At 36.2% G+C, this 24,328-nt stretch overlaps 1 protein-coding gene across 4 annotated transcripts in view; it reads right to left on the bottom strand.

The window, feature by feature from the left end:
- The window catches only part of VPS50 (VPS50, EARP/GARPII complex subunit), an 82,452-nt gene that overhangs the window by 45,653 nt on the left and 12,471 nt on the right, over nt 1-24,328 (bottom strand). For all 4 annotated transcript variants that reach the window (XM_017817758.1, XM_017817760.1, XM_017817759.1 and 1 more), the window contains exons 5-13: nt 20,689-20,742; nt 17,681-17,751; nt 17,150-17,267; nt 17,028-17,063; nt 14,450-14,532; nt 12,593-12,635; nt 11,299-11,397; nt 7,974-8,114; nt 3,393-3,528 (exon numbers count right to left, since the gene is read on the bottom strand). In XM_017817758.1, coding sequence (XP_017673247.1) covers nt 3,393-3,528; nt 7,974-8,114; nt 11,299-11,397; nt 12,593-12,635; nt 14,450-14,532; nt 17,028-17,063; nt 17,150-17,267; nt 17,681-17,751; nt 20,689-20,742 — 781 coding nt within the window. The remainder of the gene's footprint in view (nt 1-3,392; nt 3,529-7,973; nt 8,115-11,298; nt 11,398-12,592; nt 12,636-14,449; nt 14,533-17,027; nt 17,064-17,149; nt 17,268-17,680; nt 17,752-20,688; nt 20,743-24,328) is intronic.

Genomic DNA, 24,328 nt, shown 5'->3' with positions numbered 1-24,328 from the left:
TATTAGGGACAAATATTCATTTCTTCCAAGGCTGCAAAGCTATATTCAACTTTTTCCTCTTTAAAGTCACTGAGACTGCTTTTGCAGATTAACTGAGAATTTACCCTAATTACTCAAAATGAGATGATAAAAGGCTGCTTGATATGCAAACAAGACCCAAACATAATTCCACACTATATCTACTCTTGCAGGGCACTTAAAAAAACTTTTCCTTGTGAACAAAAAATCATAAAACAAATATTAGCCTCCTAAATATGTTCATCTTCTGAAAGTAATAATTCTGACAAATGCATTTTCATAAGTGATTTACACGGAAGATTAAACAAAATATAAACAGAAAGAAGCCAACCAGAAAAACTCTAAGTGGATTTACCATTTCTCAGACTATACAAGGAAACAAACCCAGCTATCTGAGCCACAGCACACTCTTTGTATGATTCTGTGACCTCTGTTCTAACTTCTGCAGATTGAGGCCACTCCTAAAACAGTCAGTGTCTTTGACATATTCTCTAGATTAAGACCATAGTCCTTGTACTCATAAACTGCTACTCATGAAGGAATGGTTGGACAGACATTGTCATATAAATGCTATTGTTCAATGAAAAATCCATGCAACATTCTCTCTGTCAATCTCCCGGTGCTCACACGGTTTATGGACAGTCATGCTACAAGGTCTTGTTTCCAGTCTTTTAATGAACTGTACTGCAGCTAATTTCACACATCCAAACATATTAATTTAGGATAATTTCCTTGAAAACCAAGGATTGGAGAAAGGTCCACAAGCATTTATACTTTTTGCTTTGAAGAATTTGTAACATGTAGCAGAGCATCCAAGGAGTTATTCTTCTAGATGCCTGATTTAAATACAGTAATTCTTCAGGTTTTTCAATATTTCTCAAAAACTCATAAAAGCAGCCTTCAATCATAACAAAAGGTTTTTGTTTAATCCTTACTGGACAGAGGAAAGGGAAAAAAAATCCACCAAAATCAATCGCATCTCTGTCCTCTAGCCTCACTCTTTCACTCTTTGAATAGCAAGCAGATCTTGCAGAGAATTTACACAGCACTATAAATGAAAATTTTTGAAAATTAAAATGGTTGACATTCGATTTACATCTTTCATCATTTTCTTCTTTCTTTTCTCTGAATCTATTATAGACATTAGAGTTATTACCAAGGATTACACCAACTGTAATCCTTTTACCACTAGGATTACACTTGTGAAATCAGTAAATGCTGCAAGTGATCATTTTACTGCCCCCTTTCGTTCTTCTGTTAAATCATTGTCGCATAAATACAAGTAAATTACATCAACGTCCCAGTAAATTTTATGGTATGTGAAAATCCAACTGAACCAGAGAAGGCCTCGCACAAACCAATACAACTTCGAACTTCACTTTGCTTAGAGCAGGGAAGATAAAAATGACCCGCACAAGTCCCTTTAAAATTCATTTTCTATTTGATTCTCTAGTACAAACACAAACAATGCTCTGACCACAACCAATAATGCCATGGAAAATTTTCCAGTAAGTAGTTTATTTTCAGCAATGAAACCCTCTATCACAGCAATTTGCTGTTTACTGTACAAGCAACAAAATCACAGAATAAGCAACAGTTCATTAAATGTGACATAGAACTTACTTCATGCTATGAAGTTGATAAATTTAGTTCACTAATTTTATCTTCAGTAGGATTAAACAAGTTCTACCTATGGACACTTAATTCTGTCTTTCCAACAGTATATTAGAGCAATTAAGTGTTATTGATAATCATAGAACTATTAATACCATACATTTCACTACGATTTACTGCTATTCTGTTACAGAACACTTCAGCAACCTAAATCTCATGATTATTTCCTTTTTCATAAAAGGTTCTAAAATATGTCTCATTATTTTAAAATAATTAGGATTCCATTTATATCTAGAGATAATTATCTGTTTCCATTTAGTTTATTCCAAGTAAGTGTTTTTTCAATTGATCTTAGAAAAGGTAATCCCCAAAGATCAGTCCACACTATAACTGAAATAAACCGCAAATTCTGAACTCCATTCAATTGCTCTTCAGACTTCTCAGAACAATAATGAGCAGAATATTTGAAGATATAAAGCAGACGCCTCTTTCCTCAGAAATGCAGAAGGGCAATTATTTACAAGTTAGGCAAAGTACATTTTAACATCTGTAACAGGCCTCAGTAATCACAAACACTTGATACATGACCTAGATGAAGTGCAACCTCCTTTCGATAATCCAAGCAGGACTTCTTTTGGATAAGCTTCAGTATTAAAATAGAAAGAGCCATGTAAATCATGCCATCGAAGTCCAGCTTCTCACTTTTACAGCTGTGTTTGTGCCCTAAAATCAAGAATCCCTTGATACACTTCAGGTACTTTCTTAGAGTGCTGACATCAACTGGTACAATGACAGAAAAATACCAGGACAGCCTCGAGTTCTCAAAATTATAAAAGGCAGACAAACACACAACATTGAAGCCTGCTACTTCTATTGCTTCGGTCTATGGGGTTTAATTGAGGAAACAATTTTAGCATAATGTCCTGAACTGCCTCCCTGTTTCCTTCTCACATACATGCCCTTTCTACAGGAATTTTACTCTTTGGCTTTCGCACATATCACAGCCATTAAACTGGTGAGTATGGAATGAGAATTCCATGTATGGGTTTAGTAATTACTGCAGCATGAGCAATAAGTTTTAGAAAAAACCTTTAGTAGATATTTATAGTCCCTCTGAAATTGTACTTGCAAAATTCCCTCTGTGTACTTTATCATTGCAGAGGTATTTGAAAAAGTGATTCAGCAGATCAACTATATTCCAGTTGTACATTACAGCTAAGCCACATCGCCAGAACCTTAAAAACTAAGAGACAGAAGATTAGTAGTAAACATACCAAAACACTCTGGCATGCATGTAAAAAGCAATGAATTTAAAATTACTCATATGTCTGTATATACCACTTCATTAGGCTTAATGGTTCCTGTAAAAGGCTTTGCAGTGCAGGTTATTTTCTTTCTTCAGGATATCGCAAGGAACGACACTAAGGGGAACTAGTTTTGTAAGTGCATCTGTGGCTGAATAAGTGATAATGTTTCCATGCAACAAATACCTGCTTGATTTTACAACACACAATAGGGGAAGGACATGCCCCCTAAGAATCGTTTAAAATAAATGCATTTATATCTACAAGACTGGCACATACAAATATTCATTAAAAAACGAACCTTATACCGAAGAGTACAAAAATCCAGTGAGTATTTCAGTTCTTCCTGCACTCTATCAGCAATAAGGCTGAAGGCACCAAGTCAAGACCACAAAGATATAGCACAAGAAAAGTTATATCCAAATATCAGAAGTTTTGTTTCCAGAAGTTTCTTACCAGAAGACACAACTGCTGCCTCATCTTGGTCATGGTTCTCATGCCACTGCATCGTTCGGTAGTAACTGAGCATGACTTCCCAGAGGGCTTTGCAGAGATCAGCCAGGCATGGAATGTAGCTGTCTGATGTAATATGCTACAGAAAAACAAAATAATATTGTGAAACTTCAAAATTGTGTTCGTTTTTTACAGTGGCAACACAAACCATACAAACCCTTCCATATTCATACAGCTGAGGTGCTTGATATATATCAGTTTCATTTTCAAATGTATTTGAGAGGTGACAAATTCCTAATTTTAGTCAATTAATCAAATACTGTCCAAAAGTGCAAAGTTTATTCATTAGCACTTTTCTCAGTTGGCCCATATGTTAAACACCTCTTACATTTATGGAACAATGAAGCAGATACAGAGGTAAAGCCATAAAGTCTAATGATCAGCACATCTCATTATCAAAGAGGGATGCAGACACCCATGACATGCAGACACTGCATCTTTTCAATGATGCAGATTCTTGTACTTCAGAAGTACATAGAAGCCATCCTGGCTAGTACCCCATCGGGTTGAATGACGTATAAAGAAGTAGTTTAAAAGCAAACAAACTTAGATGGTAGCTGTCCTACTTCCCTGAATCACCCTGCTCCAAAGAGCCAACTATGATTTCAGATACTCTTTAGGCGAAGAGTATAAATTTTATCAGAAAGCCAGGTACACAGAAGAAATAACTAAGATGAGGTTGTCAGGAAAAAGGATGACTTTGAGAAGGGGTCTTGCTGGATAAAGAAAAACCTGCAAAATATATTGTTCATTGGAGTGGCAATGCTACGCCACCCTTGTCTCAATCACTGTGAAGCACAGTGTCACAACTTATAGACAAGGGTAAAGTCCAGCTGCATAGATATGATTTTAATTACATTGTTATTTAAAGTTTCTCATAGAAGTCTGGAAATTAGCACTTCCAACTAACACTGCTCTAGAAAAGAGATCATGTTTTCCAATAGCTACATCAGTGTCCACAGCTGGCTTCTGCAAGGCTAATTAGCTTTTACCAACTGGGTACTGTGTGCCTGCTAACCCAAATATGTATATCCATGATAGTACAAAAGTTTTGACATTAGTTACAAGAAAACTCTTCAAAAATATGAACTGCTTCTGCAACAGGGTGTCAACATAACCACCAAAAGATTCAACCATGGATTCCACAGAGAGCAAACCTTTAATTAAGGCAATCAATTCCCTCAGCTGCATCCTCATCCACTGATCTCACTGAGGCTTTCGAAACATGGTGTGTCCTTCTCAAGAATTGTAACACCCCTAATCATCTTCAGTACATTTGCTGGAGAATAAACATTACACTGAACAGATTTCCTATACTCCTCCTGTTTTTCAGCTTTCAAGTAAAAAAAAAATATAAACCGCACATCTTTATTTTCTATTTAATCATGTTCTCGTTTCCCAAGCTTAAATAATGTTCCTGGCAGTAGGACATACCGCTCAAGCCATATTTGCCTAAATTCCACTTATGATTAAGGACTCACAGAAACTGCTCTTCAGCACTAACAGATGTCACTAGCAAAAGCATCTGGAGGCTTCATGTTAATAATCATGTCCTTTCATTATGCTTGTTTGGGTTTTTTTAAACTGAACTATTATCCTGGTTCTGTGCCCTACCAAACCAGAGCTTCCTCAAGGATATAAATTAGGCATCCTGGACATATCGACAAAAAAAAGAAAAGTCATGTTCTTGGTACATAAAAATTCTAACAATTGAGACAAATACTTTTTTCCTAAAACACCCTTTAACTGAAGAGTTGATATACATTAGTGATTGCATTATTGAGACATTTTAATCTCAGATACTATAGGCCTTTACTAACAATTGAACAAAATAAGGTAATAGGTTTATTATTCAAACAGTAAATTGCCCTGCCAATTCACCCGCTGCTTCAGCCATTTTCTCTGCAAACTCATCAGGAAATGTTACTCTTACTGTATTTCAGGGTGTTTAGTAGCTATAAAATCTAAATCTTGCTTATGCAGATCATTATACTTGAAGATATACTGGCCTTCAGGTGGCCAGGAAGAAAGTATCACTTACTAATTCCAAGTTAATTCCATTTAGACTAAGGAAACGAACAACTGAATTTCTTTGGACTTATACTCTCTGAATATAGAAATTCAAAACTTGAAAACGAAGCAGCCAAACTTTGCCCTGCTCCAGTAGTATTCCAAAAGTGAAAGGATGTTAAAGCTAGAGCACAGCACATTGCTAGGAAAAGAAAGATTCAACAAGGAAATAGTGAGTCTGAGTGCACAAGTACATAACTTGCATAAATGCTTAAAAATTTCTGAAAATATTATTCTTTTTAAAAAACTCACATTATTATAATATCTTGTATCTGAAGAAACAAACAAAACAAAGAAAAAAAGCCACTATAGCCCCCCCACCACCCATACAAAATAGAAATTATCTAAATGAGTTCATTGTGACAGATTTTTAGAAACACACAACAGGAGATCTGTCCAAAAAGGAATACTTCAATTTTATATGACTTCCATTGTTTAATTAGAGGAAGTACTCCATAATCACTTATATGTTAAGAGCATCCTGGCTTAACAGCATAGATAGCCTGAAGAGGGTTCTCACTAGAACTAAACAAAGAAAAAGAAAGCTCATATTTTAGTCTTAAACAATTTATTCCCCCAAAACAAAATGCAAGAGATAAAAATCTGGTAGTGTTTTTGCCGCAGGAAGTTAGAAATTTAATTGCTATGGCAGTCCAGCTTGTTCAGCACTCTGATTTCACAAATGCACTGCAACGGATAACAACCAACACTGAGCAGCATGGTTTGTAAGAGATCAGAATTGCCCATCTGCAGCCTGTCCCTAAATACCTAATTGTTACCAAGAGAGTAATGAAAAAAATAAAAAACTAAATTATAAGCAAATTACAGCAGTATTCATAGTACATTACAGTCCCAAAGTCTCAGTACCTTCCTTTATACAGACTGCCAGATTCCAGCTATTGCAGGCTCACATAACTTAAGCATCATCTCATTAAGGTTTTGCATAAGTAAAACCAAATAGAAATAGAGGTAATAACTTTGTAACCATGCAGTTAAAGCCACTCTCTTCCTGTGTATTACAAAATGTGATATTTCCAAGTATCTGAAAGATTCCTCTGCACTGTAAAGAATAAGGATCAACAGCAGCACACAACTTGTATTTAGAAGTTGTCAGAAGCAGCTCAGTAGTACTATTTGTAAATGTAAATAAATGGGCTTAGTATCACTAGCATTAGCAAAGAATGAGAAATAAACTGAAGAACATACATAAGTATAAAGCAAAAATAAATTTAGACAAAAAGTGCATTAGAAAGTAAGAAATGAAAATAAAACCCCACTCTGAAGACTTATAGCAGAAAGATAAAAGGGTTGCAGTCTAGAGAACAGAGATCAGGGTTTTCTGGCTTTCTTCAGCTAGAATTCATCATCAATTATTCCCAATAAAATAATTTTTCATATCACACTTCCATTCATGTGAAGGTCCTTAGATTATGTAAGCTTTCAAAGTCAAAGGGGCACCTCTTCAAAATTAAATGGCTTTCAATGTCGATGTGTTTACTAGTTAAAGCTACATGATTCCAGGAGATATGAGAAGTGAAAGAGCAGAAAATGGATCCGAGTATGAACTTTAATCTTTTTAGGATTATACTTTAATAAATTGCAACTGACAGGATGGGTCCATGAGTTGATGAAGTATAATAAGGATTTATTCTGTGACTGAAACAAACATCCTACAGAACATTCAAGATAGAAACATAATTTCAAATTTTAAATCAATGTTAGAACCACCTAAAATATCTAACATTCCTCCTCACCAACACTGAAGTTTAAGCAAATTTCTCAGGGTGTAACAGTAAAATCGCAAGTGAAAAAACTAAAGAGTGAACTAAAAATGCTACTCAAAATACAGTAATTCATTCTAATAACATTTAAAAAAAAATAAACAAAATACAGATGTGGAAGAAACTGCACCTAGAATTTATACTAGAGGGAAATATATGGTTATTCCCAGTCCACGTTTTCCCTATTATCCAGCTTTTACATCTCAATATAACAGTTGTTCCTTACCTTGATATCAAAAACGCAATGAAACTGATACAAAGTCATTTGGGAAGACTCTCATTAAGTTAGCATCTTTACAAGAATCCTTATCGAAATGCAGTATTATAGAAATTGTAAATACTACTTAAATGCACTAGAATAGAGTTCAAAGTTAATAATGATGCAAATAACTAGCATATTATACTGAAGACATGGGAGTTTTGAAATGTTGGTCTTCTGTTTCTATCCCATGATTTACTTTGTATTTAGATGGAGTGCACAGTAAGTCCAAAGTGTTAAGATTTAGTGCAATCAAAATCAGCATTAAGCTGTGAATAACAAATCTCTCAGCCTATAAGTTGTACTAATAAACTATAGTAGCTGCAGAGTTATTTTCATAACTGACATAAGGTACACTTACAACAGGGGAAAAATTCAGATTAAAAAATATACATATATACAAGAATTACATACTGTACAGAGGTCTTTGTACTGTAACTTCTGAAACTTGGTGTCTGTGTTTCCTGCACACAGCTCCACATATCCAAGGACTACTTGAAACACCGTGTTGTGAATGGCTTGAGTGAAGTGCATATGTAACTGGTCCATTGCTGTCTGAAAGAAATGGAGTGACATAAAATCAAATACAAAATTCAATTTGTCATATGCCATAATCTTTAAGCCATCACCCTTTAAGGTAAGTTTTTTTCAGATCTGAACAGAAGAAACTGTAAGCAGTATGGCTTTCAATCTTTGTCTCAAAAATACCTAACATAGAACTTGATAATACTACAATCCATACTCCCTCTACAATTCACTGGTTTTTTTACATTAACACGAGTAAATATTAATTGTACACCTATATAATATGGCTAATCATTCTTTTACTCTCCTAATCACTGATTTTGTGTCAAAAAGAAATTAGTTGAGATCTGTGCTCTTTCTCCCACTAGAAACACTTCCAACTAAAATAAAAATATTTCCTTTGCAATTATTAAAACTAAAACCACAATTACAAAGTCTTCAATCCATCCACTTGCCAAACTGAAGAATATAAAGTAGCATTAAGTGTTACAGAAAGGCATGTACATCATATCAATAAATTTCCCATAAAACTCCTCCTTGTTACAGAAAAAAAGACATTTGTTTAAAAATAGATTACTTTTTCCAGAAAAAGATATAACAGTACATGTACTAGGGACTAATGACGGCATAACATATTAATTTTACCACAATCATGCCTGAGTTTCAGGTCAGGATGTTTCCTTAGTTTTCATGTTGTTAATAGACTGTACATAACATTAGTCCACTTCAGAAATGGAATTTTCTCACTGCTTCATGATATGCAAATAATCAGCATATGGTATATATAGGAACCAATAAAAAATATCTTTCAAATGTCAGAATGAAGTTATCAGATCCTGCAGATTTGAAAATGTTTACTTTCACTACTTCCTATTTGACATTTTTAGCTACTGACAAGAGCTGAGAACTCAATCATCCCATAAGAAATGAAAAAGCAATTCTGCTTAAATCCTATTGCAAACAACCAATCTTCTACAGCTAGTCCTAACTTGAATCAGTCAAAGAAAACAAAATGACAAATGAAATATGAGAATTACTGAATATACTGAAGGTTATTGACATTTTGTTTACTGAGAAGGGGTCAAAATGGGAGATATTTCAGTAACAATGCAACTAAATTATATTTAGGACAAGTTCAAAATACCTACTTTAATAGTAATAAAAAGAATGTCAAAGCCAAGTCACTTTATCATGAGAACAAAGCAGGCAAAACCATGCAGCAACAAATAACACTTTTATTTTGTTCAGAAACTTCATTCCTCTGACAAACAATCTGCCTTTCTCAACATATCATGCACTTGACTTCGGAGCAGTGAATGCATTATGTCTACTTTTGTTCAGTAAATAAAGAAATCGCATACAATGCACTAACAAAGGAAAAGCCTAATTAATCTTTTCCCCTGGTTTTAAGTTGCAGACTCTAGGCACTCCAATAATTCTGCACATTAACGAAGTACGGGAAGATAAATCCATTTCTATCCTATTGCAGAGTTACAATGTTATCACTGTCGAGTCATGAAAAAAAGAACCCAACTTTGCTAGAAAGGTTCCAATTAGAAAGAAAGAAACAAACAAAAAATGAAACCAAACCCAAAAAAGCCAATCTATTAACAGATATAATTCTGAAATCTGGAAATACCATTAAAAACCCCAAGCATTATAAAGAACAAATGGGGTTCTTGTCCTGTCATCATCAAGGGACAGGTACTTTGACATGACCTGTAGCAACTAAAGCTTTCTGAAGGAATCTCTTCTCCAAGCAAATCATCACTGCTACACTGGCACCACTGGCACCAACCATGCTCCGCCTCAGTGTGTTATGAACACTGATCACTGACAAAACATGCCTCCAGGATTTTCTTGTTTCTTTATCCCTCTTCACTTCACAGGACCTTGGTATTAGCTCCCATACTTCACACCTGCTTCAGAAGGAAACTGGTTCACCACCTTCCCAGAGGAACCATATGAAGCCTCAAGGCAGTGCACCAGCACTTACATCCTACAGGAGAGCTTAGATCTACTATTTACACAAAAAAAATGCTCTTGGCATGCAGAGATGTAACTTTTAGGACATATCCACAGTGTATGTTTGAACACACATCAGTGTTCAGGGCCAGGCTGGATAAGGTCCTGAGCAACCTGTCTAGTGGGAGGTGTCCCTGTCCACGGCACAGGGGGTGGGACTAGATGATCTTTAAGGTCCTTTACAACTCTTAACATTCTGTGATTTTTTTTTTATGCCTTGAGACATATTTTATTGCAAAAAACTATCTCCTCACCTCTTCATTCCTGTTGTGTTACAGTACAATATAAAATGGAAACACACATGTCAGGTACAGGTTGTGCACAACTCAGTGACACAGATCTAGCTATTGAAAAATATTATTCACATGCCCAAAATCAATTAATAATGCAAACAGCATTATAAACAGAGTTGAAATATGGAACTGTTACGTATGCTACGTGTTGGAGTAATACGCAGTTTACCTTTACCAAGTACTGTTAAATTATCCGAGCATTATAAAAGCCTTTGAATACCTGGCAAGATTCATAAGCATTAGTGTGCTGATTTTGGCTGGAATAGAGTTCATTTTCTCCATAGTAGCTGGTATGGGGCTATGTTTTGGATTTGTGCTGAAAACAATGTTGACAATTCAGGGATGTTTTAGCTATTGCTGAGCCGTTGCTTACACTGAGTCAAGGCCTTTCCTATTCTTCATCCCACCCCACCAGAGGATGAGGGTGCACTAGTTGTTGGGAGGGGACACAGCTTGGACAGTTGACCCCAACATGTTCCATAACATGTGACATCACGCTCAGTAATAAAAGCTGGGGGAAGAAGAAGGAAGGGGAGAACGTTCAGAGGGATGAAGTTTGCCTTCACAAGTCACTGTTACACATGATGGAGCCGTGCTCTCGAGATGGCTGAACACCTGCCTGTCCATGGGAAGTGTTGAATGAATTCCTCATTTTGCTTTGATTGTGTGCACAGCTTTTGCTTCCCCTATTAAACGGTCTTTATCTCAGCCCACAAGTTTTCTCACTGTTATCCAATTCTGTCCCCCATCCCACTAAAGGGAAGAAAGTGAGTGGCTGTGTGGGGCTTAGCTGCCAGTTGGGACTAATTAGGAAAATAAATTTCCAACACAGTACTCAAAGTTCCACGCCGTTACATGACTGTTCTTTGTAACTTACTCAGAAGATGAGTACTAACCTGTGTTTTTCCAAGCAGCCTGTAAGCCTGCTGAACCTTTGTATAATGATTGATATCAAAATTCTTGCATATTTTGGAAAGTGCTACGTCCAATTGTTCCTATATGAATGAAAGAAAAGACTGTTAAACACTAGATAAAAACAGGTCAAGTAATACATTACTTAAATGACAGCAAAAGAGGAAGACATTTAAACAGTCTGATAATTATGTTTGTAAACTAGCCAAGATTGTACACAATCAGACTATTCTGAGATACTTAAATGTTACTTCTTGAGCATAAGTATTTCAGTCTGAAATTTCTATCAGCCAATGAGTTCCACTATTTCCAAGAACAAGCACAGTAAAAAGTACATTATTTCACTGAAGTCAAATTCAAAGCGATACTGAGAAGGCCTAGCACCCCAGCATGGGAGAGCTGGGATTTCTAACTTAGTCTAACCGAAGGAAATATAACAAAGTTCTAATTTTACAGGGAATTTAATAACAAGGTACACCTTGTTATACATGCACCAATCTGACTTTCTAAAGAGCACATGACCACAAGTGTAGAGAGCTGCTGGAATAGCTAATCCAAGTTCCTGCTAAGCATTACATGCGTATGCATTACATGCACTACATACACATTATATATATCTACGCTACCAGACTTCTTACAAAAAGCTCACCAAGTTCCAGCTCAAAATTACCTAACAGTGGAGTTAAAAGAATTCCTTTTTTTCACCACCAATTTCCAGCAAGACACTTACCATGTTATATTCATTTGCTTTTGTGATATTGTCTAACTTAAAACTGGTCTTTGTTGCATCCTTCACAATTATTTAAGTCTTACTTCCTCTGGCTTAGCACTGGCCCTATCCAGCAGTTTGCTGACCTCTAAAATTTCCAGTGACACTGTGATCTCTTGTGTAGCTTATCCAAACCTAATGGCTTGCTGCTGATTTACTTTTCACAACTATTTACAAATAGTCTAAAGAACTCACAGAAGTTCAGTACTTCAAATGTTATTTGACTTTTTAATTTGACTGCTCTACCACTTACAGTGGGCACAACTAGTGAACTGGGCTCGTAAGTATGACAACATATTACAGAGCATTTAGATTAATTGCATCACAAAAGTTTACATGAACAGCACTGACCATAGCATTCCAAAGAGAGTAATTGAAAGAAATGGGTACATTCTGTAATTGCTAACAACATTGTATTGGAAAGCTCTAGTACTTTAGAGGTTAATTACTAACATATACTTAGAGGTTAAATATTAAAATATACTAAACATCAATATATCAACTCTTACCTCTATTTGTTCCAAGGTGTCTTGCAGTTTTGAATTTAACTCACTATTAATGAAAGAAGAAAATGTTTAAAATAAAATTACTGATTACATTAATATTTCAGACCAAGTTCCTTATTTCCAAAAACACATTTGCCTGCTACCAAGTCACAATATAGTCATTTATCATAAACCATTTAAGCTGCTGTTACTGTGTCAGACTAGCACCATCTCACCACTGTCATTATTGAAAGGTATCTACTTCAGGCATATGCAGTATTCTTAATGCTTCAAATTAAGGTATTTGTTGCAGCAGCACATAACCCTAGGTTTACAACACAGCACTGTTAAGATGGCCCAGATAAGGCCCCATCCTGCTAGGGTTTAACCAAGTATTCAAAGACATTCCCAACCCCCAAGAAACTCATGCTTCAAATGTTTTGGTTTGGCACTGTGGTCTAGAGCAGAACATACCCAGAAAGGTCAAGGCTGTCAGGTCTTTGTAAACTATAGTAACTTTTCTTTGTTGCTCAGGAACCTGTTACAGAAATGCTATAAAAGAACTCAAGCTTACAAAACTCTCAGAAAAATTTTTAAACACCATTATTTCACTTCTCTGAGCTATACTTGGTAGAAAAAGATTAACAAAAAATAGCTACCATAAGAGACACTCCTTAGGACAATGAAAGGCACCACTGCATCTTTGCAACAATCAGGTTTAAAAATTTTAGAACACCAGCCAGAAAAAAAAGACACAAAACATGACTACTATGTTTTTGTTCAGAAGGATCAAAGCAACAAAGAAATAGGCAGGATATTCTCTTCATGCATGGAAAGCAGAGTTTTCATTAAATAATCACCATACCTGATTTTAAACAACTTCCTTCTGTGCTCTGAATCTTCTCCTAGGGGGCCTATGTTAATTATCAAAAGATTCTAGCTTCCCTACTTAGTTCTGTAGCTTAAAGATTATGCCCATCACCCTCCTTTTTTGGTTCCATTAGATAAACTGGACACAACATCCTCCAAAGAAAGGTTTAAATAGAAAAAAACCGCATCAAAAAGAGCTGGCATTAAAAACTAGAGTAGAAAATACTTCCTTATTGTTTCTCCACATGCAACAAGCCTTCAAACAGAAAAGCCTCCACAACAATTTGATGTTACTACATCTCCTGCTGGAGTTTATGAGCATTTCCTGCTTATTTTTTTTTCCTTTTTAAAAGTATGGAAACATCAAGTCTTTCTAAGCTAGGAACTGCAGATATTTGGATTAGTTCCAGTTCTGAAAGCAATTTCTTCATGTCAGCATGAAATTCCGCACTTGCTAATTTCATTGCCAAGAATCAGGGTAGGTTATCCTCCAGAGGCCATCTTGCTGTAGGTAAATTAATTCCAGAATATAAACTTGCTTATTAAAAAATCAGCTCAGGTATCCCTAGGCTGCATGTTGTAGCACAGTTATAATTCAGTCTTAGTTGAAACTTTACCTGCCAACATATTACAACAGTTACAAAACAATGATATAGTCCAAACACAGATTATACAGTGTTATGATTGTGAAGACCGGTTAGTAGTGGTACCAGAAAGCGGGAAACTACAGTGGATACTTATGTTTTTATTACTGACTCAATTTTACTTTTCTAAGAAGAAAATAACATTTCCATCAAACCTCCTCTAGAGAAGAAGAATTAATGGTCACTGTTTCATACATTGAGACTGGATGTGGCACTTAGTGCCATGGTCTAGTAACCACGGTGCTGTTGGATCAAGGGTTGGACTTGATGATCTCGGTGGTCTTTTCCAACCCGGTTGATTCTATGATTCTATACAATTTACAAATAAAATCATACAGAAGCTAAAATCTGCACAATGTTACCTTACCTTATACAACTGTAGTGTTTGAAGGTGCTGGCAGCTTTCTGGCATTCTAAGCACAGCTGAATAGCTCCTGGATAATCCTCTTCCTTAGGATAAAATACAATTGAAACCTCATTTGAAGCAACAGTACAACACCCATTTTTGCTTGCATGTTTACAAATTAACATTAAGAATAAAATATTTTGCCTCATGTCTACACAGTAAAGTTAAAAGAAAAGAGTGAGGGTCTACTGCAGCACTTAATGTGCAAGTAGTTTGGAATTTGAAACAGACATTAGCAATGTCTGAAAACACTATCTATTACATTACCTTATGCAAACAACTTGCTGTATTGTTTCCTTTTGCATTCATAAAAAACACATCAGAAAATTTTTATTACAAAAAAACTAACATCTTCTCAGTTAAACATCTTTCCAACCTTTGTTAATACAGTATGATCTATTCATGAGCATGGAAAGAGGTAAGTTCAGACACTGGCAGGCTTGGGTTACAAAACCTAAAAAGAGACAAGGAAGACACTTCTAACATTATGCTCAAATAAACACTATTTAAATTGACACATTCTATAGGTTATTAGAAATTAATTTAAATACAAGTGGCCTCACACCACCCAAGGCCTCAGGGCAAAAAGAACAAACTTTAGAATAAAAATATGGGCACATTGTCCTAATTTGTAAAAAGAATATCCAATAGGTAGACAGATGAATCAGGAAGTATATGAAGATGTCAGGACAAAAACAAAAAAAACCATAGACACAAAAATATAAAACCCCAGGATCTTGCCATCAGAACATGGACTGTGCCTTGGGTATATCTACTATTTTTGTGTTTTATTAGACATGAGACCAGAAAGAGCCTTGGAGAAAGGAAAACCCTCTTTAATAGCTAAGAGCTTCCCTTTTTTGTCATAATTACATCAGCTATAATATGTGCTTTAGAGAGCTCAAATACGAAGTTGTTACTGGCATTTCAGTCATTGACTGAAGAGTAGAAACACAGGGGCAATTTATATTCCGCTATTATCATAAAGGAGGTTCTGAAATGAAATTGGTTTTAACAGCAGTGTTCTAATGCAGATCAAGTTTAGCTAAAAAAAATACACAAAAAAAATCCAAATACATTATCCATTAGATGAAAACAGAACAGTACATTGGTCTAAAATGATTGCTGCATTTACAGGTCTTTGCATCTTTCTCCATTGTAAACCTGGTATTTGTTCCATTAAGTCTAACAGAGCTCAAATCAGAAAGCCTGTTTGCATAAGATATATTACTAATGTATTCCAGATGCAGCTCAGCCCTAGAAGCTATTGTAGCTTCATTTCTAGCCCTTTTCAATTGGGAACCCTTTCCAAATCCTCTTCTGTGAATGGCTACTAATAGCTCTCGTGCATATTCCATTACTAACTTCTTGGAGTAAAGACAATAAACTGGTCAATATCTGGGATAACTTATTGGGGGCAGACACTGAGCGCAGCTTTAAAACTGCACTCAGGTAGAAACAGCAGTTCCAGCCCTTAAATATCACTGACGGATTACGATAATCAGATATCAGAGTCTGTGTGTGAATGCAACACCCACACCTCTGTCTCAAGACAACTCCTACTAGTAGACAGTTGATTTCCTGTATGACAAAATACAGCACAGAAATTAAAAGCTAATCATTGTACAGGGTTTAATGAGCAGAAGACAATATTTACGCCGCCTGAAAATGAGTACATTCCTGCTTGGTACAGAATAAGAAAGTTTGCTGACACAAGGGGATTTACTCTAGACGGAATTAAACTCAAAGAATCTTAAAAGTTACAACCATTAAGATCCAACTTCAAATTCATCACATCAAATTTACTAATTAAGGATTATCATCATGACATTCCATCCAGTAATAGCTGCAAATACATGTACTATGATTAAAACACAGTTGTCAATAAAATTCCGAATTTTCTTTCACACAATAATCACGTTAAGACAGGATCTTATTTCACTCTGTGCAGTATCTACTGCATTTTTAGGCAGTATATACAAGAGTATCAGAATTTTCAGTGTCATGAGCTGCATGCTGCAATGTTTTCTACGAGTGACTACTAAAAAGCCAACCCAATGAGTAAGGAGAGAAACTACTACACTTACAAATAAAATACTATTTTATTAATAGAACAAAAATAATTTACAGCCCCTCTATAAATTTGTACAGTAATATACCAGTAGAAGTACTTTATCGAGACACAGCATATCAACAATCAGCTAAATCTCACCTTCTGTTCTTCCCAACTATCAAGTTAAGGTCAGAAAAGAAGTATAAGTTGAGGGCAGTAGGGGGAGTGAAGATTCCACAGCATTTTTACCGAACTAACTCAAGCCTCAGATCTAAAGGCAGGATTAAGGTTTTTACAAAAAATACTCCCTCTGGCAGAGGGGCTATCTAATTGGATATGAAGTTTTTTGCACAACATTTAAAAAAAAGAATAAAAATAGAATTTCATCCCATGCACACACAGCCACAGCCTGTTTGCAAGAGGAAGGGAAGAGACAAAAGTAGACTTAGAATAGCTTCAAATTTAACCAGTCCAGCAGGGACTTACCTCCAACATCTCACTCAAACGCACATCAGTTCTTTGCTACAAAAAAAACCAAAAAACAAAGAACAATAACTACAGAGAAAATAAGAAAAATACTTCCCACTGAAAAAAATAACTATACATACCAGTGTTTTTATTGTTCTCAGAGACTTTAGCAGTCCAATAAGCAACTGTCGCTTCCTCTGATTTGCAAGAAGCCCCAAACTAGTTTGTGTGAAGCCTTCCTTTGCTATATTCAGGTGTCTGCAAAAGTTACAAATTAACATAATCTTCAACAAATTCAGAAAATGATACTTACTTCTAATCAATTCTAACATGTCCATCAAAATACATGCTAGAAAATAAGATCATCAGCATTTTTAAGGAAACTCAGAAAATGAGATATCAACAGACTACTAAGAAGGCACATCCTCCCTTCTGCATTTGTCTGTGGATCAGTGTATCTCAAAACCTTCCTGTTTTGAAGAGAACCCCCCAATGGCAAAAGTGAGAGCTGCAAGAGTTTGCAATCATTTTAGTATCCTTAACTACTACTGCTAATAGCATTCAGTACATAATATGGAAATATCATCAGCAAGCAAACTTCCTGGGTATACAGATTTCTTCTTAAATACTTTTCCCCCCTTTCAATCTCTGCAGTTACTTAAGCAAGATACCTTCTTCCATTTGTGCAAATAACAGCTGCTAACTGAAGGCCAGTCTGCAATGATGTAACACGTTCAAGTTCCTACAGAGAGACAATAGGTTGAATAAATATACAATTTAACGTTGTGCTACACACCAATAAAGACTAGTGATTAGTAGATTTCTCTTGAGATGTTATAAAGACCTTGTAGAGTTGCTGTATATATTATTTGTTTCATCATTTTATATATGCTAAGCATTGCAATGTAACATTAATGAAAACTATCTTTTAAAATACAACTCTCTTTTGAAGTTAGCTATTTGAAATCCATTTCCACTGCAGTGGGACCCTCTATATTTATACATTATACATTTAGCCTAAGAATCTCTAAACCATTAGTGCATCACAACAGAATGATCAAAGCTTTAGGGACAGAAACACAGGGACAGGCATAATTAATATGCCAGAGAGCAGCAAAACAAAACAAACAAAAAAAATCATGTTTCACACAGCATTTTCTTGTTTAGAAGCACTTGTGTTCTACCAATTTAATAGATGTCACTTCATAATGAATGTTAATTGTATCCTGTTGAATTTCAGCTGAAAACTCTTCAGCAGAGGTGACCTGATTTTAGCTTGATTTTTGACTCAGTGAAGTGCCTAGTGTAATCCCAACTATTAGGATTTCTTTTGTTAGGAACAGTACTGTAGAAAAGTGAATGCTTTCCCCACACTACAGAAAATGATAATTTTTTTTTAAATTCTGTTCATCATTTCAAAACATATCAAGTGCTTTCCATGAGGGGAAGGGAGACTTTCACTTTGAAAATCAAACTAATTCTAAAGATAGGACAAGCAAAAACAAGTTCCAAGTTTAGTTCAGTTCCAAATCAGCTCCCGGTCAGTCTCCAAATCACTGAGCTGCACCTTTCACCAAAATCAGCTCCTTTATGTTACCAACGTTGCTTTTGTAAAAATGACAGCTTAGTTGCTGATATGCAAAATATCTTAAGAAACCAAATTCAAAGATTCCTTTCCTCAATACCTACTAAAAACATACTTTGAAAATATGAGAGTTATTCAAAAGGCTTTTATTTCCTTTCTCATGAAGAAACACATACAATAAGGAGCAACTCCAGTCCCGCCTGTTGCAAAGATTCTATAAAATCTCTCCTTTGAATGTGACTGGATGAAGAGGCACAAGGAAAAAGTGCAGCCTAAAGGTCCCCAGAGAGAGTCTTCTGCCCAGCATTTAGGGCTGAATAAATTTTTTCTCTTCTCAAAGACAATCTTCCACCCGCTGTTTGTTCCTAAAGCATGCCTTTCCTTTCAAGGAGAAGGGAAAACTATAAATCCCTTGCCCTGTGTCTGTGCTGTGCCTCTGTTAGCCCATAGTAGTGCCTGTTAGACAAGTATTTCATACTAGAAATGGGGTGCAAATCATGATATCCCTAAACTTTACTTTGCACAGTTAAAATGCGTCCAGGAGACAGTCAACTGCATTTTTTATTCTCCTAATGACCTGCTGCTGTAATTGGACACTGAACTGCAGATGCCATTATTGACTTAATCAGGCAAATATGCACTTAAAAGAAACGTTTTTAAAAGATTCCTAGTGGCGCAATGGATTTTTAACTGTCCCATTGGAACATCTGAAAGCACTTCTTGATATAAAACATGAGCACCTTACTAAGATGCTGCTGCCATAAGAACATTAACATTACACAGCAAAATGCAAGCAGCACATTTGCCGCAGTGAGAAGAGGTTTTCAAAGTGAAGCTGCTGGATTCAGAAAAGCAGCACTCACTCAAAAGTATCAATTTCAAACACGTGTGACAGTGCAATAATACCAGAAGGTTTTTATACCACACAACTCCCCCCTACACTATCTTACGAAGTGTCAACCACTGTAGCACTTACCAGCCTCTTTCTGCAATAGCCTCCCACCTCACTCCTTTAACTAAAACTGAAACATCACTGTTACAGCTTTTTTCTTCCACCAGCTATTGCAGGAGATGAACCAAGTAGTGCCTAATCCCCCACATTTATCTTTAAACAGCAGCAGTCCTCCTTTTACCCAGTGAAATGCCAGAGCACAGATGGCAGGGTCAGTAAGGCTGGATGCAGGGGTCATAAGCACAAGCGAGGAGAAGAGGATGTTGTGCCCTCAGGATGAAAGAGGAAAATAACTGCAGTTCCATGACATCTACCATGGGTTCACATTCAGAAGTACAAGCCATCATTGCTCTCCCACACTCTTTACAGTTTCTTGACCAATATGTGAATTGCCATAATCACTGGTATGACAACGGTGACAAAAGGTGCTGTACATACACAGAATTATTCATCACATGATAATTCTCAGACTAACTTGGTAACAATCACTATTTTCCACTTTGCAGAATTCTCCATGTTGTTTCCTGAAACAATCACATAAAATCAGGCAGTGCTGACCACACGTTATAGGAACAGTATGAAGAATAAATGAGTAAAAATAAATGAAAAAAACATCTTCTTTTTAGAGAATCATTATGACAGCTGTTGCAAATATGTTTTGGGAGGAAGGAGAGAAGCCATGCCAATATTCTACTGCAAGCAGCTAAAGCAGTTTTGCTTTGTTTTGCTTTTAAGAGATCTCTGACATGGTGAGACTCTATTTCCAGCTCAGTCTTCTCTTACATGCTTTCTTCTCGCAACTGCCTGAGATCAGTGAAACTGTTCCTAAGCATAGGCACTAAAGCAGCTCCTATTCCAAGTCCACTAGAGGTATTAATCAAGCTTCTGAATTCATATTTTCAGAAAGCCTTCTTAAAACTGACCATATGCCAAAACATTTATCATCCTAAGGAATTCCAACTCAATATGCCCTTGGTTCTTTTCACTATAGAGGTTTAGCGTGCATAAATAGCTGGTTCCACCCAGACATTAGCATCCCTCCTAACAGATGACTATATTAATCCTCAATGAAACCAGTGCAGCATTATAACATCACAAAATTGAGCAGTTTACTCTTAAAAAGTAACTGTTAGTCTTCTTACCTCAACATATGCAGGCTGTTTCTCAAGGATCAAGTCTGCAACTTTTTTAGATACCTTAAAAAGAAGAACATTCCATGTAATACATAGCAATCTCAATTATGTAGGCCATGCCCATACTAAAGTTCTACAAGTTTGTGCTTCTCTATCATTTACTTCTGTATTTTTGAAATTTCTTAATAAATATTCCACAACAACATAAAAAAAAATCATAAAAATTATGATCAGTTTTCCTTAGAAGCAAGGTAAGAAAAATGTTCACAGTTTCATCTAGGGATTAGTGGGCATTTTTAAATTAATCCCTTAACTCTCTGCTTGTTAAGGAACATGCTAGAGTATATAAATAATTTGGCACACTGCAAGTATATTCTGCTCGTCCTACTACTAGAGTACAAATTTAAGTTAACCATCTACCAAGGTGTGCTGGTTTGAGCTGGGCTGGAGTTAATTTTCTCCATAGTAGTAATATGGGGCTGTTTTGGACTTGCACTGAAAAGAGTGCTGATAACACAGAGATGTCCTAGCTGAGCAGTGCTTGCACAGAATCAAGGCCTCTTGAACTCGTACCACCTCACTGGTGAGTGGGCAGGGTGTGCACAATTTGCTGGGAGGAATCATAGCTGGGATATTGACCCCAATTGACCTAAGGGACGTAGGGTCAATATGATGACCTCTATGGGACCATACGGTGACATGCTCAGCATGTAAAGCTGGAGGGAGAGGAAGGAAGGGAAGGATATTCAGAGTGATGGCACCTGTCTTCCCAAATAACTGTTACATGTAATAAAGCCCTGCTTTACTAAAGATGGTTGAACATCTCCCTGCCCATGGGAAGTAGTGAATTAATTTCTTGTTTTGCTTCACATGCTTTTGCTTTACCTACTTTTCAGCTATTTTTTTTTGCATTATCTACCTTTATCTTAACCCATGAGTTTTCTCCTCCCATTCTCCCCTCCATCCCACTGGTGGGGAAATGAGTGAGTGGCTGCAAGGTACTTCATTGCCAGCTGGAGTTAAACCATGGTAGACGAAGATCTAAGAAAGCCATAAAGACTGACATTGTATTAAATTAAATCTGCATCAAAATGAATATTCACCCTGTGCACATTATACCCTTTCTTTAGCACACAGAATATGCGTATTTTAAAATTTTCCTCATTGTTCTGAAGTAACAGTAAGTGAAATACTACTGAGAGCTGCTGTCTGTACTGAATTTTAAAAAAAGGTATTGCTACCTTAATCAACCTCTTGTGTACAAACACAAAGCTTAAAAAGAAATACAACACTAACAGTCTTATAAATGCAAGCTTGAGAACAGTGTGTTTTGTTTTGTTTTTCAGAAGGGACTACAAATATTTAAGAAGAAATGGTTTCAAACATGACAAAGAAATTATTGGTATTGTTATATATTCTTCTGAGGGAACAATACTCCCAGAAAGAGAAATAAAATAAAACTGGCTGACAGTCAGCCCACAGTACACTACTGGCAAAGAGAGACAATGAGGTTTTTCTACACCTGCCTGCTTAGTCAAACATAGCACGGAGTTGGGATCTTCAATAAGCATTCCTGTAACAAACTTCTACCGGCTCCACTAAGTAAATTCCCATCCTCTGGAAGAACATTTGCATACAAATGGTCTTCAAAGTATTCCAATATCATCAGCTGGCAATCTGGAAAAGGGGCATATACCTAGCTACGCTTTCTTCCTTCCATATTAAAAGCAGGTCAGAATCACAAAGCAATTTTAAAACTTCTTGCTGGTTCTTAAAACCTCTCGGTAGTTCTATAATTAATAAAATGCTCCTCTTGCAGGACAGCAAAAGAACCATTCCAGAGTGGGGTGTGGTCAGGAAAGGATGTTATCAGCCCAAATGCCACACAAGCCTCCATGACCTTCGGGCTCTTAAGAAGTTTTGTTCACTGCACAGCCTATGCCCTGTGAAATTTTTCCTCCCTTTTCCAACATGTTCTTCATTCTAGCCCTGTACCTGTAAGAAACTTCAGGACATGGATATACCTGCTAGTTATGCATTGCTCTAGTACAAATCTAACGGTTTGATTCTTCACTGTTAAAGCAGTACAAGTGAATAAGAGATATAGTTGTGCTGTGTTAACTCTTGGAATCCTGAATTGCAGTTGCTAGCAACAAATGTGACCACCACGGTTATCAAGGCATGCCAACAACATTTTCTGAGGGGACCAAACAATTGTCTCTTTCCTAATCACATCAGTAAAAAATATTTCGTCTCCTGAAGAAAAAACAACACAGCTGAGGATATTAGCCTACTAATTAAAATGAAGTATGAAGTCTAACAGACATACAACTCAAGAAGCCTTCTAATACAAGTTGTCCATAGTAAGGTGATTACAAATTAAAGTTGTCATGATACATACATTAAAAAAAGTTTGAGTGAGCTGGAATCCATCCAGTGGAATGAAAAACCAATGAGCAAACTACAGAAAATACAGAGTCTATAGTGACTCTAAAAACAAAGGCACGTCCAAGATCAGTTGTGCAAATGCAAATGGTAACAGTCAGTGAGAAGTGGAAGATTAGAGCTCTAGTATCTGTAATTCACACTCATATGACTGCTTTGTATAAGAGAAGTTTAGAAGTTGGTATTATCTCTAAACCACCATTGTAAATTCCTATGCTACCTATAGGTACAGATACTGAAGTGAAAAAGGCAGTATTTAGTCTTTTTCAAAAGCAGAGGTATTGTGTGATATGTCAACAGACTTCTTGAGTCCTCTACCTAATAATTTATTCAAATCACGATTAAAATATTTTTAGGACTGAACTAACAACATACAACATTCTGTAGTACTGTCTTCCACAGAGGACAGTAAACTCCTTTAATGCAGACAGTAATCCAAATGACCTATCACAAGATAAATGGACAATAATTGAGACAGAAGAAGAAAACATGCAACAGCCTCTCACACTCCACCTGGAAATATGACACAAGGACATGAAATACAGCATATAAGAAATTTTAGCACCTTGGCACATGCCTAAGGAAGAAAACAACCAAGCAACAATTCCTTCCTATAGCAGAAACACATTTTGTCTAGATTAAGGAACAAACAAGAAAGGCCCAATCCTGACTGGGGAGATGGTAGGAAAGAACTGGGCACATGTTTCTTGTCAAAAGTTTTGGCTTTTACGTGTTTGTATTCTAAAAGAAAGACACATCTGGGTGATATTTACTGGAAACCTTGTGTTCAGTTCTCATCCCTATTATTCATTAGTTGCATGCACTTTCCAGTTCAAATATTTCAGCAGCAGCCAAGCCCTGAAACTATTCCCCCAGCTGCAACCAGTTCCCATCCTGAAAGCAAAAATGGCCAAGACATTGATAACACACATTAGGGTTATTCAACATATCTCAGTGAAGTTGTCTCAGTCATGAGAGCACTTCCTTTCAAAACAAGGTAATCACCAGATGTTCCCTTAAACTTAAAAAAAGAAAAAAAACAAATAAAACAAAAACCTACCACTCACAACTTCTTTCCTTATAGCTCTTGGTGAGAAATATGGGATATTGGAATATTCATTCATTTCCTCAGCTTCTCACCAGTACTTCACATAATTTCATATGTATATTCTGAGGGAAGCAGCCTTAGGCAGAAGGCACTTGT

The sequence above is a fragment of the Lepidothrix coronata genome, unplaced genomic scaffold (genome assembly GCF_001604755.1).
Source record: "Lepidothrix coronata isolate B3197 unplaced genomic scaffold, Lepidothrix_coronata-1.0 Scaffold62, whole genome shotgun sequence".
Lineage (NCBI taxonomy): Eukaryota > Metazoa > Chordata > Aves > Passeriformes > Pipridae > Lepidothrix > Lepidothrix coronata.
This window is presented reverse-complemented; position numbering and strand designations above follow the sequence as displayed.